The sequence below is a fragment of the Lepidothrix coronata genome, unplaced genomic scaffold (assembly GCF_001604755.1).
Source record: "Lepidothrix coronata isolate B3197 unplaced genomic scaffold, Lepidothrix_coronata-1.0 Scaffold158, whole genome shotgun sequence".
NCBI classification, from domain to species: domain Eukaryota; kingdom Metazoa; phylum Chordata; class Aves; order Passeriformes; family Pipridae; genus Lepidothrix; species Lepidothrix coronata.
This window is the reverse complement of record NW_016690338.1, coordinates 1,236,429-1,249,649: the sequence shown is the minus strand read 5'-3', so window position 1 is coordinate 1,249,649 and position 13,221 is coordinate 1,236,429. Positions and strand designations below refer to the sequence as shown.

General features: G+C 40.8%; 1 protein-coding gene across 21 annotated transcripts in view; it reads left to right on the top strand.

Annotated features, from left to right (window-relative positions):
- Positions 1-13,221, top strand: part of PPFIBP1 (PPFIA binding protein 1) — a 93,861-nt gene that overhangs the window by 58,479 nt on the left and 22,161 nt on the right. For 14 of the 21 annotated variants that reach the window (XM_017829098.1, XM_017829108.1, XM_017829101.1 and 11 more), the window contains 7 exons: positions 3,958-4,044; positions 4,885-4,998; positions 5,565-5,696; positions 8,450-8,542; positions 9,032-9,124; positions 10,845-10,959; positions 12,181-12,213. In XM_017829098.1, the coding sequence (XP_017684587.1) occupies positions 3,958-4,044; positions 4,885-4,998; positions 5,565-5,696; positions 8,450-8,542; positions 9,032-9,124; positions 10,845-10,959; positions 12,181-12,213 (667 nt within the window). The remainder of the gene's footprint in view (positions 1-3,957; positions 4,045-4,884; positions 4,999-5,564; positions 5,697-8,449; positions 8,543-9,031; positions 9,125-10,844; positions 10,960-12,180; positions 12,214-13,221) is intronic. The other 7 variants (XM_017829111.1, XM_017829112.1, XM_017829099.1 and 4 more) reach the window with 3 other exon arrangements.

Here is a 13,221-nt window from a genome sequence, read left to right as displayed (position 1 = left end):
AAAAGAGGGAAATGTTTTTTTTTTTTTTTTTTTTTTTTTTTATTGGGAGGTTTAAACTAGCAGCTATTAGAAACTTCCATGCAGTTTGGAATGCTTACTCACTTCCAGGGAAAAGGGATTAAAGAATGAAGGCAGGCAAGCTATGAAAGTTTGGTAATGCATCTACTTACTCCAGGAATAATACCCTCCAGAGCAGCGTGGATTTTTACACTTAGATGATTACAGACAAAGCTTCCACACGTGTTTAACGGATTAGCCATGGATTGATCTTGCAGAGTTTCTAAATGCACCAGATCTGATCTTAAAAGGCATTTTAAGTAAATGCTTAACCTCAAACTTCTGTGAAGCCTCAGTGGCATTTTGACAACTGTTCTTTTGTTTTTAGGATTACAATCTGTATTGGTAAATCTGCTTTCTCTTTCCATACAGTGTTTTGCTGTTAATCCCTAAATGGAAAACACATGCAAAGTCCAACTGCTTAATTGAAGGTAGATTTGAAGTTGCTGATGAAAGATACCTTCTTTGGAAAATGGAAAGCTTTTCTTACACAGTTCATAAACTATGTTAATCCTGTATTGACTTAAATGATACAAATTTGATCCAGAACTACCAAGTGCCCCAAATATGCTGTTGAATCAAATATTTACTTTTCTTTTTTGCTTCTCTTATTCTTTTTTTCTCCCCCAAAGCGAAGCCATTGTTTTGCAGGGTGGGTAGTTGCCAGGCTAAGTCCCAGGGGGAGGATGCAGGTTCCCAGGTGGAGAGACACTTCTGAAGGACACACTGAGTGTTGCTCACCTAGATTTTGCACACACCAGGTCTCTTGGCATCTTTCAGACTTTCCTTTGTCCACTTCCTTGCTGTTAAGGCTCCATTCACCTCATCTCCTCATGCACTTCTTTCCCATATTCAGTGTTTGGGCATCTTCCCTCTCCATTTCTCTTCAGTCCCACTCATTGCCATCATTACTCTATTCTTCTTTTCGTATATTTCATTTCCCCTCTTCCTTTCTCATCTGTCTGGAAAGAATATCATGTCAGGAATCAACTTTTTACCTCAGACAGTGCAGAGCAGTCTGAGGAAGGCATCTGTCCATTGCCTGCAGGTCTCTGGTCTCCACACCACCCTGAGAGGTTCTGGGGCTGCTGCTCTTGGAAATAGCTGCCATGGTCTTTTTGTGTCATCTTTTTCTCCACTGAAACCAAAGTTGGTGACTTTCTTTCCTTCTTGTACCTAAAATGGAGAGTCAGTCCTATCTTTCAGAAGTTAAAACAGTTCAGGCAAAAAGCCAACTGCTCCTGGGTTGTACACAAGGTTTTCTGGTTTTGGTCTGCTTTTATGCAGGTTTTAGAAAATGTTTCTGGCAATAGCCACAAAAGTGATCTTTGCCCCCAGTACACACAGCTTGCAAAACTAAGACATCTCTGCAAGGTTTCTCCTAGAAAAAAGATGAACTGCCCTCAGCATTTGACAGGACAAGAGGAAATGGCCTCAAGTTGCACCAGGGGAGGTTTAGGTCAGATATTATGAAAAATTTTCTTCCCTGAAAGGGGAAAATTGCAACAGGCTGCCCGGGGAAGTGGTGAAGTCAGCATCCCTGGGAGGATGTAAAACACATGTGAATATGGCTCTTGAGGACATTGTTTAGTGGTGAACGTGGTCCTGGGTTGATGGTTGGACTTGATGATCTTGGAGGTATTTTCCAGCTTAAACTAGTCTATGATTATTTAAGCCCTTTTATTTGGCTTTGAGCGAAAACAACCTTTGCTCCTGTGCTGTTTGGGGCTTCCTCCTCCCTCTTTCTGATGTCAATGCACAGCTCTGGCTTGAGCTGTCCCTCTCCAAACGCGCTCCTATTTTAAAGCCAAGTGCGACGTGCTGAGCAAAGCAGATTTTTGTGTCAGAAATGTGAAAGGAGTTTAGCAACAAAGGTGTCTTGGCAAGATGCTGAGCACAATGACTAACGTTATGCTTTAACACCTCGTTGGTTTTCACAGCATTGTAAAGACATTTTCATCGTAGTGTGAAACCAAGACCTCCCTCCCCACATTTTCTTCACGCAGCCTTTGGTTTTAGCTGATTTGTGTCTGGTTATGCTGACTGGAGGTATCAGGAGGGTCAGTGGTTCGGGTGTTGATGTGGTGGTTGGGAGGCAGGGAGTTCAGTCCATGTTTTGGCAAGGACTTTCTTGTTAGCCGGGGTGGAGGGGTGTCTTTGCACTTCTGCTGCCTGCAAAGAGGGATGAATACCACTCTCCTACATCAGACACACACACTGGGTTGATTAATGTGTTGTATGTTACAAAATGCAGGTGCTGTTCTTACAGAGTCTTGAGTAATGGCCTGAGATGTACTGGAGGACTTAAAAGACCTAGAGAGTAGCAAAAGTAGGCAAACTCCTCAGTTTTGTGTTTCACATACAAGTCAAGTGACAAGATCTAAAGCATGAGCAGCTAACAGGTTTATTTCGGAAGCTCTTTGGCTTCTTTCATCTAAATTAAAGTGTAACAAAACAGAAGATCTCACTGATCTTCAATGGCATGAGCTAAATCCTGGTAGAGGTCAGGGGGAAAATATGGCCAACTCTGATGTTTAGAGGAATTTTGCCCTGATGCTCAGTGTCTAGGTGGTCAAGTGGCCTAGAAATGTGCGGCTAAATAATTGAGATACAGGGTCATAGTTCAGATCATGATACAAGGTATTGGTACAAATTGCTAGAGAGCATCCTTTCTTAGGTTGCTTGGGTTTTCAGGGAAGATATTATGGTCACCATGTAGAAGGTATTGCTTGGGAGACACATTTGCTCCTGCTCACTGATTTAAGAGCTGTCAGGACACAACCTGATTTCTTCAGAGCATTAAGGTGAGGTCAGACACTTTTACCTCCTCCTGTTTGCTTTGTGTCTGATCTCTAAGTGGTGCTGGTGGGAGTTTTATTTGTTCAATTTTTTAAACAAGGCAATTTCTCCCACCACCCAAGGTCAACCATGTACCCTAGAAAAGGAGTTTCAGCCAGGAGGTTTCCTGAGGCATCCTTGGCAATCAGGGGAGGTGAGCTGCTCCAAGGGGAGATTCCAAGCAGGAGCCAGAGGCTTGGAGCTCCTGGGTGGAGGTGGCCTCTCCAGGCAGGGTTGTGCTGCAGGCTCACCAGGGTACGAGGATCATCACATATTCAGAAGGCAATCAAGGCCCCTCAACATTGGGGTGTGTCTCTGCTGGATGTCAGAGCAGCTTCTCAGACTCCTCTAAGCAATTTATGCAATGATGGCAACACGAATTTCTGTCCTGAGCCAAGATCTGATCATGGCATGGATCACAGAGTGCTTTGAGACAGCTTTGAATATGGATAGAATAAAACCCTTCTCGCTGCTCAAGAGCATTGAAGTTATTATGAAGAAAGTTACTGATTCCTCTGAACTCTCTGATAGCATTAACATGTATTCTTGTTTCTCTTTAGCCTCAGGCAGCTTTGCAAAGAGATGTGTTTAGAGTGCAGACGTTCACCCATACCCAGTAAGATGTGCCTGATGTAAAAAGATGTGTCTTACTGTATGTATGACTTGCAAGAAGCATAACACACATCTTGTAGATTGTACTTTTTTTTTTTTCACTTGCTCAGTGTCTCAGGGTATTTGTCTCCTTGCAAGTTTGGCTTAGCGTTGTATATGGTTGAGTCCAAATTTTGTTAGCAAAATGCTGAATGCACAGTAAGTGAATTTTGCAGAACTGGGTCACCAGAAGGTTCTTCGTTTCTCATCTTGAAGCCCTTGAACAATTCTTTCCTGAATGGTGTGTCCTTTGTTGACAGTATATTTGATATGTAACCCTTGGGGGGCTGGAGAATACTACAAATCTGTTCTTAAACTGCGCAGATTAAAAATACTCCTTAAGTGTGTTGATAGCATTGGATGACACTGTGGTACAATTGCTGACTGTGCACTATTTGCTGTATTTTTCAGACTAATGGACACATATCTGGGAATGGAGATGTTTATCAAGAAAGGCTGGCTCGTCTGGAAAATGATAAGGAATCTCTTGTTCTGCAAGTGAGTTGTCACCCCAGTTATTTTTTTGTGCTCTTGCCTTCATGAGACTTTTTGATAGCATGTGATAAAAACCTCTGAGAATTTATTTGAAGTTGTGATGTCTTGGACAGTTAACCCAGATTAAGGATGGGTGTGGATTTAGATTGCAGGAAAAATCCAAAGGCCTTTATGTCTGCATATCCGATCTTTCTTTGAATCTTGTTAGCTGAGCATGTCGGCAGAGCAGCCACCTACTTACATTCATGTATATCTTTAATATCCCCACTTTCCATGACCATTCCCATGATGGCTGCATCAGGAGACAGATATCCTGTCCTTAGGAAAGGTGTCTCAAAGGTGTTGTCTTGGTCCTGCCCAGCCTTGGGCTGTGTGTTTTAACCTCCTTTGCTTTTTTTGCTCTCAAGAGGAGAAACTGGTTGTTATGGTACACAATGTGTGATCCTTGGGAAGGAGAATAAATTGTAAGCAGTGAGATTTGGCTATTTGGTTGTTAAGGTAGGAACTAACGGGTTTAGCTAATGGATTGTCACAGCAAAGGCATAATTGTTGGTAGCAAAATGCAGCAACCACCCCTCATGGAAACTTCCAGGACAAGCCAGGAGGGGAGATGCAGAATTGCAATGCACCTGCCAGAACTTTGGCTGAAACTGTGGTGTGAAGGGGGAGTTTTCTCTCCTCTCCTGTTGCCTTTGCCGAGTGTTGTGTCCACTGCAGAGCTCTGCTGCTTCTTCTCCTCCCTGCATGGTCCCATTTCATCTTTGGCCCAGCCAGCACGTGCAGTTCTTCAGCTGACACAGACACAAGGTGCTAAACGTGCATCCCTTTTTCCCTGCTGTCCAGGTAAGTGTGCTCACAGACCAAGTGGAGGCCCAAGGAGAAAAGATTCGGGATCTGGAGTTCTGCCTGGAGGAGCACAGGGAGAAGCTGAATGCCACAGAGGAGATGCTGCAACAGGTGTTTCACAGCTCCATGCCTGTCTTACTGTCTTGTCTTCCTTCTGTCCTAAAAAAACCTGCATTTTGCTTTGGTGAGAGCAGTGCACTCCAAGGTGTCGCAGCCCTTGATATCTCTTAGCTAAGGGGTAATTTTCTACTATATTTGCTTTCAAATATAGTAGAAGTCTTTGTGCTTAGTAATGTCAGGGCTGCTTTACACTGTAAGAATCCAGTTCTGCTCTTCTTTGAGTCCTTCCCCACTGAACTTCAAAGAGCCTTTAGATCAAAACCCTGTGGCAGGATGGGTGGATTCCCTTCACATCTCCTTGCTGCCCACAGCAACTGTGATGACAGACGGGCTTTTTTCTCGTCCTGGCAGCCAGCCCATGATAGTGCCCCCGTGATCCCAGATGCATCCTAGGTTCCTGGAGTCTGTCAGATGGATAATAGCTGTGTCCCAGGGCTTCACAGAGTGCAAGGAAGAGGGTGATGCTTTTCCCCATGAAGGAGACCTTTAGCTGTCAAAATAAATCACTGATTTCTTCCCCTTGGGTGAATAATTCTGTTCTCTTTATCTTGAATCAGGAGCTTTTAAGCAGAACAACCCTTGAAACTCAGAAGCTGGATCTTATGGCAGAGATTTCCACTCTGAAATTAAAGCTTACATCTGTAGAGAAAGATAGATTGGACTATGAGGACAGATTCAGAGACACAGAGGTGAGTAAAACCCAATGGAATAAATTGTGAAAGCTGTGTGTGTCTTCACATTACCTGAAGGGAACCTGAACCAGGCAAGAAGGGAACTCATCTTTAAGGTTAAAAAAATGTATCTCTTAAAATAAGAAGTGGCCCCTTTGTTAAATTCTGGTTTTACAAAGGAAGATTCCCAGAGCCAGTTTGGGATTCCTACCATCAGAGCTGCCATCCCTGGCAGTGCTCCCCTCAGGCATTTGCCCTCTGTGCACTGCAGGTCTGTGCAGCTGAACCTTGTTCATTTTTGAAGCCAGAAAGCTTCAAAACAGGTGGGCAAACCCAGTTTTTCCAGGAAACTGGAAAGTATCAGGCTGAGCTTTGCTGCCAGGATGACATACCCGTATCAGAAAAACCTTGGATCTGTCTGCAAAGCAGAACGAAGTTTCTACTTCTGGATTTGTAAACAAGCTGAAATGTCAGGTGTTCATATTGTGGATGTTCCAGATGTCCTTCATTTCTAGAAGGAAAAAAAGCCATATTGTCATCACAGGAGAACAAATTTCCACTTCAGTCAGTGGTTTCCCCCCTCCTTAGTTTCCAGTGAAGCATCGTTCCTCACTTGTATTTATGAGCATAAGGAAAAAAGTTAGGCTTGCTTTTGAATTGCTTTCTTTGGACCTGAAGCCCATGGGTTAAAAACTAATTACTTGAATTGCTCTCAGATTTGAAAGTAAGTGATTCTGTGTGCGGTGACAGCTGTTTGACAGCACATTTTCCAAGCTGTGGGATGGATCCATGTACCTGCTGTCACCTTTTCCTCTGGTTCAGTAACAGGTCTGATTTCCTTCCTCTCTTTCTATCCTTATTTTTATTAAATCTAGTTAATCATAGAGTTCTCCTGTACTCCCCCTTTCTTTGTTTCTCCCCTGAACTGCAGTCTCTCCATAATTAAATAGCACAACTCACATACCAAGAAGATGGATGTGGAGCTACCGTTTCCTAGAAAAGGGGTTCCAGTGTGGGGAGCACACCATGCACTGCAACTCTATAAGCTGTGTGCAAAAGGCTATGAAGACCTTTCTCTTTGAAATACCTTGAAACACACTTAATGCCTTTGATAAAAATAACTTAAATTATCTTTAATTAGGGGCTATATAGATTTATTTCCTGGGTGTTTATGCCAGAACTAATGAACTATTACTAAAATGTTCCTCCCTCTCTTTGAAAACCAGAATGACGTAGTTTAGTGTGATAGAAATTGTTATCTTGTTTCTTCCTTGCTTCAACACTTTATAGCTGTAAAAAGGCTTAGGCTTAAACATGAAAGGGGTAATATATCTTAATTTCCTTTGGTTCAGTGGGAAAATGAATGGCTGATTAGTTGTCTCAGCCCTTACAAAATCTCAAAGAGGTATTTTGGAGGCAGTGCTTTATCAGAATTACACAGTATTTTATTCCTGTTTAAAGTAGTAGATTATCAACTATTTTAGATGAGCTGAGTATTTAAATGAGTATTTAAAATATTTGACCATAAAACACATTGTGGCATTTACGTGGAGTATTCAAAATGGAAATAGATTCTTACCCAAACTGGGAAAGAAAAACTATGATTGTTGCTTCTGATTTTATTTAGGGAAAATTAAAAAAACCCATCATTGACATCTGACAACTTTTGTGGAGCTACTGGCTCCCACAGAATTACCATTCAAATTAAATCCCTGTATTATCCAGTTGTTCCTTATGTCTGTTGTTGCACCTTCCCATTCTAGCTTGGTTGGTTACTCATGTTCTCCATTCTTTCTCTAAACAGATGCTTCACTGGGCCTTTCTGCTCTAGGATTTGCTGTCTAGATGTTCACAAATACACAGCTTTTTCCCAAAGCTAATTGTATACTTAATAGAGATTTGTAATTGTTCTGTTCTTTAAATCATTCCAGTCTTTTCACTTTCTCAGCAGGCACCAGCATTATTTTCCTTAAGGAACATGGGTGGTCTGAGTTGGGCTGAGTTTATGTAAGAAAATACCTTACAAGGGAGTTTATTTACGGAGGAGTCCATAACCAGCCTTTTGAAGCAGCAGCCAGAGGGTAAAACTGGCTCAGTCACAGGGAGATCTTCATAATTTAACCAACTCCAGTGTCCCTTGTGCACAGGAGTTTCTGAGAGGAATAGTTTGTGTTCCCAGTGCCAGTAAGGAAAACCTCTGACCCCCACAGCTCAAAGTTATCATTAATTTTTTTTTGTGCACTTGCAAGGGAGTAATTGAAAACATTTTGGGGGCAAAGCATGCTGTTAGGACTTGTCTTGAACTTCTGTTTAACACCTGGGAGAAACTGTATGGTATTTTTTGGTCACCAGTTACCAGTGGTAAAGGATCTGATTACCCATGAGGTCCATAAGAAATTAATCAGAATAATTTAGTTTCTGCTCCAGGATCTTACACTCTTGAATTCTGGTTGAATTCACTCAGCAGTGAGTACCACACAGCGTATTTTGACATTGGGTCATGCTGCAGGAGAGAAAAACCCTCCAAAATCAATTGTCATAGTGTCAAAGGTGACCATCAGATTTGGGAATAGAACGGAAAACTGAGAAATAGAGTCCCTGGATATCTGTGAAGCTCTGAGTTGCTTGACTTAGGTGGTGTGATTTTGTGTACAGAGTGCCTTTTATTGCTGCTTTTATTGTTGCTGCTTTCCTACCAATGGGTAGCTTTTGTTCTAGGGCTTTTACTGAATTTTCTCATTGTTTCTGGTCTTCTTTTTCCCTTTGCTCAGGATTTGATCCAGGAAATAAATGAACTGCGGTTGAGAGTGGGAGAAATGGACAATGAAAGACTCCAGTATGAGAAAAAACTGAAAACAACCAAAGTAAGTGAGGTTGAGGGGAAGAAGCAGAGGTGGGTCTAAGTCAGGCTTTAGGAGTTCATTCTCTTTTCCCTAATCCCTGCCTGCACCCTGCAAAACCTGAGTCCTCTCAGGCCCTGGGGTTTCATGGTTCTCACTTAGCAGCAGGGGCTATTTCCATATGTCATGCTGTGGTTTTCAGCCTGAGCAGTGTTTTTTATGAAGGATAACTTACCTTGCTGTTATCAGTAAATTTATTTCCTGTTTAGACCCTTGTTTCACATGTGTCAAGAAACATGAGTTGCAGTACACAAGGTGTATGCCATAGCTGAGACCAAAATTGAGCATTTATTTTCTTCTAAGTGTGCTAAAAATAAACCACTTCTGAAGTGAAAACATTCACCTAAGTATTTCTAGCAGCCTGTTTCTCTGAGTGTCTAACTTCTCTTTGCCATTTAGCCTTGTCTCTTTTCTACCTTTAGTTTTCTCTCACTCCTCTGTCTCTGTTACCAGTCTTTAATGGCCAAACTTTCTAGTATGAAAATCAAAGTGGGTCAGATGCAGTATGAAAAGCAGCGGATGGAGCAAAAAAGCCAGATGTTAAAGGTGTGGTAGTTTCTGGGGGACACTGGGCCTGTTTTGAATCCTTCATGTCGTACCCTTTTACAGTCTGTCCTGCATCGTGCTGTCATGCTCTGTTCTTCATTAATTGTTGTTTGTTGGTATGCAGTGTGCCCTTCCTTGTTAGAGAGCTCTTGATGTAGATATTCCTTGTAAACAGCTTTTATTTTGCATGGGAGAGGATTTTAGTGTTGTGAACTTTGCATAGGTTACACCTAATGGAATTAGAGTTGGGTTAAAATCATGCCCCTTCTGAGGACAGATTGCCTTGTGTGTAGCTTGCATCCATTATTCAAGCAGAACTTTTTATCACCCTTTTATAGAAAATTTATTCATGAAAACTAGCTGGAAAATAGCGATTCTTCTGTACGCCCCCCCCCCGCCCCACATGTAAATTTGCATATCATGTTTCTAATTCAGGGGGAGAAATACACATTGACAGCTCTAGTTGCCTGTGGGTATAACAGCAGCTTCTCAAGTGACCAAGAAATGGTCTTATTTTGGAGGAGCATGGATCCTACACTGGCAGAAATCCCATCGAAATCAGTGCCACACTGGAGCACTGGAGAAATGTATTTATTGCCCAGCCGCTGTTGTGGAAGAAGCTTTGATTTCTTGACAATTTTAAGGTTGATCTATTTTTTTTTTTTAAATGATGCTTTAGAGCAAACATGAACCAATTACAGGAAATTCCATAGTTTGGGTTGCAGACATCGCTGTATATTTGCAACAGATCTTTTGAGGGTTAGCTCAGGAAAATACCTAAGCCACAGTATTTTCTAGTTTGGTTTATTCCTTTAAGGATTTAAAACGTCAGTTACAAGCTGTTAATGCCAAAATGCTGAGTCTTGCCTTGTTTTGCTTTGTTTACAAACTGAACAAATTAAATTTTCAGTGTTGGGTACATTTGCACTGAGGGCCCTGTCTTGATGATGCTGTTGCACAAGATATCCTCGGACATCAAAGAAACATGTTACTAAACTGGGTAGGATTTGACTCAAATTTTAAAAAGTTAAATGCATGGGGCTGTGCCAGTTCACTTGCTAGTGCAGATGGTTAGATCTAAGTTAAAATTTGACAGCATTTTTCTAATACACCCCAGCTCCCCCAAAACACCATCTGTCTCATTCCCAAGAATCTCAGCTCCAAGCTTCCTTCCCTAGTGCTTGATCAGCAAACCCAAACTGTGGCAGAGGTACCACATTTTGTCTGAACTGCTTTCCAGTGTGTGTGTCCATGTGCTTGGTGGTGTTGTGGTTGATTTTTCTTCCATAGAAGCAGTGGTTGTTTCTGAAACTGTCCTCAGCCTGGTTGTTTGGCTTTGAACACGCAAAATGCCCTGTAAATACCAAAATAAATCTCTGGAGATTTTAACCTTTGCCCTCATCATCTGCACTTTTTCTGTCTCTGCAAGGTTAAATAAATAAGAAAACTCTTTTTTTTTTTTTTTTTTATCTTTACTATTTCTTCTTTAAATTGAGATGTAAAATCTCTTTACAATGAGACTGACAATTTCAGACCACTGGTTTTGCCCCCACAGGTCTGTTGTGATGTTCAGGGTCATTTTGGTGGGTGTAAATGTCAGGGGACCCTTGGTCGTTTCCATAGGCTGAGGATCTGCCCAATGTGCTTCCTAGAAGGGAATTTTGGAAACATCTCATGTGTGTGTGGAAGCTGTCTCTGAGTGACTCTGTGTCTGTTACAGGATGAACTCTCAGCTTTGAAAGACAAACTGGAGCAGAAGGAAGCCGAGGTAAAAAGGTTGCATGAAAAATTGGTTTGCAAGCTCAAAGGAGAAGGAATTGAAATCCTGGACAGAGGTAAGAGAAAAGAAGGCTCTGTCACCATGTCCTCCTCAGTCACCTCATCTGAGGTCGTGTCTCCATGAATGGTTGTACAGGAAATAACTGATAAAAGCATCAATTTTCTTAAGCTTTGTGTTTACCTCTTGTAGTATCTTTAGTGGGTGTTGACGATGCAGCTGCTGAAATTACTGTCAAAGCAAGTTCTTGATCAAATTTAAACTGGTCAAGAGATCCCTAGTTAGATCTTTATGTGGCTTGTTTGAGGCCTAAAAAGATGCAATTTATATTGGCCAAGAAAGATTTAAAAGAATTTCAACAAGTTCCCCAAAAAGATTGAAAAGGAAATTTTCCTACCTGGGTATTTATGGGCTTTGTGCTACTTTTTTTTTATCTATGGAATAGCAAACTACAGACCAAAGTGTGATGTGGACCTACCTGTAAGTAGGTGAAATTGAGGATTGATTCTAGATTTGTGCACTGGTTAAGTCCAAATCTTAATTAGACTTGAATTAGCACAAAAATTTTCCTTGCTAGGTAATTCTTTTATTTGCTTGCAAAGAAGAAACTGAATTAGTATTTATTTAATTTTAGATTCAGGATTTATGTTACTTGAAAGTAGAAGTTTTTTGTTAAAGCCTCAGAAAAATTTTCCAGAGACTTTCTTAGCCCGCTGCAATTTAAATTCTGAATATATCTCGCTGGTAATTATTGCTGATTTTAAGATCATGCTTTCAAAGTGTGTTTTATAGAAAACAAAGCCACAAGAGATTAGTCTCCTCCCCTGACCTGAGGAGGAAAAGGCTGTGTGTAGATTGTCACATTTTATTTAATAAAATGATCTGTTTTCAAAACCACTGGCTAAAATCACTAAAAGTGACCACAATGAGCCATGATTCCATTTTTATTTAAGGACATTTAAATGCAAACAAGGTCTGATTTTATTGCATTCGTGACTACTTATATAGGGCTTTTTTTCGTGGGGAGCTGCTTGAACTCCCACTACCCTCTGGTCCTCAACTTTAGTTTAGTTTTCAGTACAGCTCAGCAAAAGATCTTTTGCAATGATGACACATATTTTTTCTACCTTGGACCAATATTAAGAAGCATAGATTATCTACCTCATTAGCTGAATGAAGTGAGGAATAGTTGACTCTTTTATTATCGGTGTTCTCTGAAAAGTTATTTAATATCATAACCTTCATGCTAATTTCAAATCCAATGGGTTTTCCTGCACAGATGGAAATTGTAAAAAGAAGCTCAAAGATAAAAGTAAGGTTTCTGGTGTCTTTCCCCAAGCATTTGCATTCCAGAAGTGCTTTCCAGAATAGCTTCCTGCATGTGTTTGCAAAACTGCTTTAACAAACATGGTTAGGTTGCATCATCTATAACCCTTAGAGTAAAACTGGAGAATAAGAGTGGAGATATCACATTTAAAAACCAAAATTTTCTAATTAAAGCCGATAGGCAAAAAAAGATTTGGTCTCAGGAAGACCCACAAAGCAGTTGCCTCTCAGTGAAATGCAGCTGCAATCCAGTAAACCAGATTTTCAGCCAGCAGAACTGAGGGAAAATCATTGGAACTGACTCAGCTACTGGTTTAGTTTCTAAATGTCTTTCATCTGGAAAGCCATCCAGGCAGCTTGTTTTCTTCTTGCATTTCATTAAGGAGGAAAATGTTCTTCCTGCTCTGTTTGCTTTCCAAGAATTTTTGGGGAGTTAAAACAGTGTAAAAGGCTTTCTTGCCTGTGAGTTTGGTGAGAAGTTTGCCTGTGTTTGTAGCAAAATTTAAAGCTCACTTCATTTACACAAGGTGGATTTTTAGGAGAAAGTGGAGATTATTTCTATTCTCTTTGGATTTCTAGTCCAGAACACCTCCAGAACATACATATTTCCATGTATTTATACTTCTTGGTAAATAAGGATTATAGATGTGCTGTTGTCTGTATTAAGGACCTTGTCCAAATCGGAATATATATTTATTCCAGCATGACTGCTCATCACAGCAAAGACTTGTTTCATTCCATTGTGCTGTCCTAATTTCTACATCCATACTGAATTAAGGCTGTAATTAAGCATCACTGCCCAGTGCTTCCTTCATCATATCTATTAATCCAGTTGCTTTGGATAGTGGGTTTTTGAGGTGCCATTTGGGGTGTTTGTTGACTGTTGTAATGAGGATGCATTTTATTGCACTCCAAATGGAGTATTTTTTATTTCAAACTTTTTGTTTTGTAATTATTTGGCTATTTGAAAGGTGAAGATAGTGAAAAGTCAAGT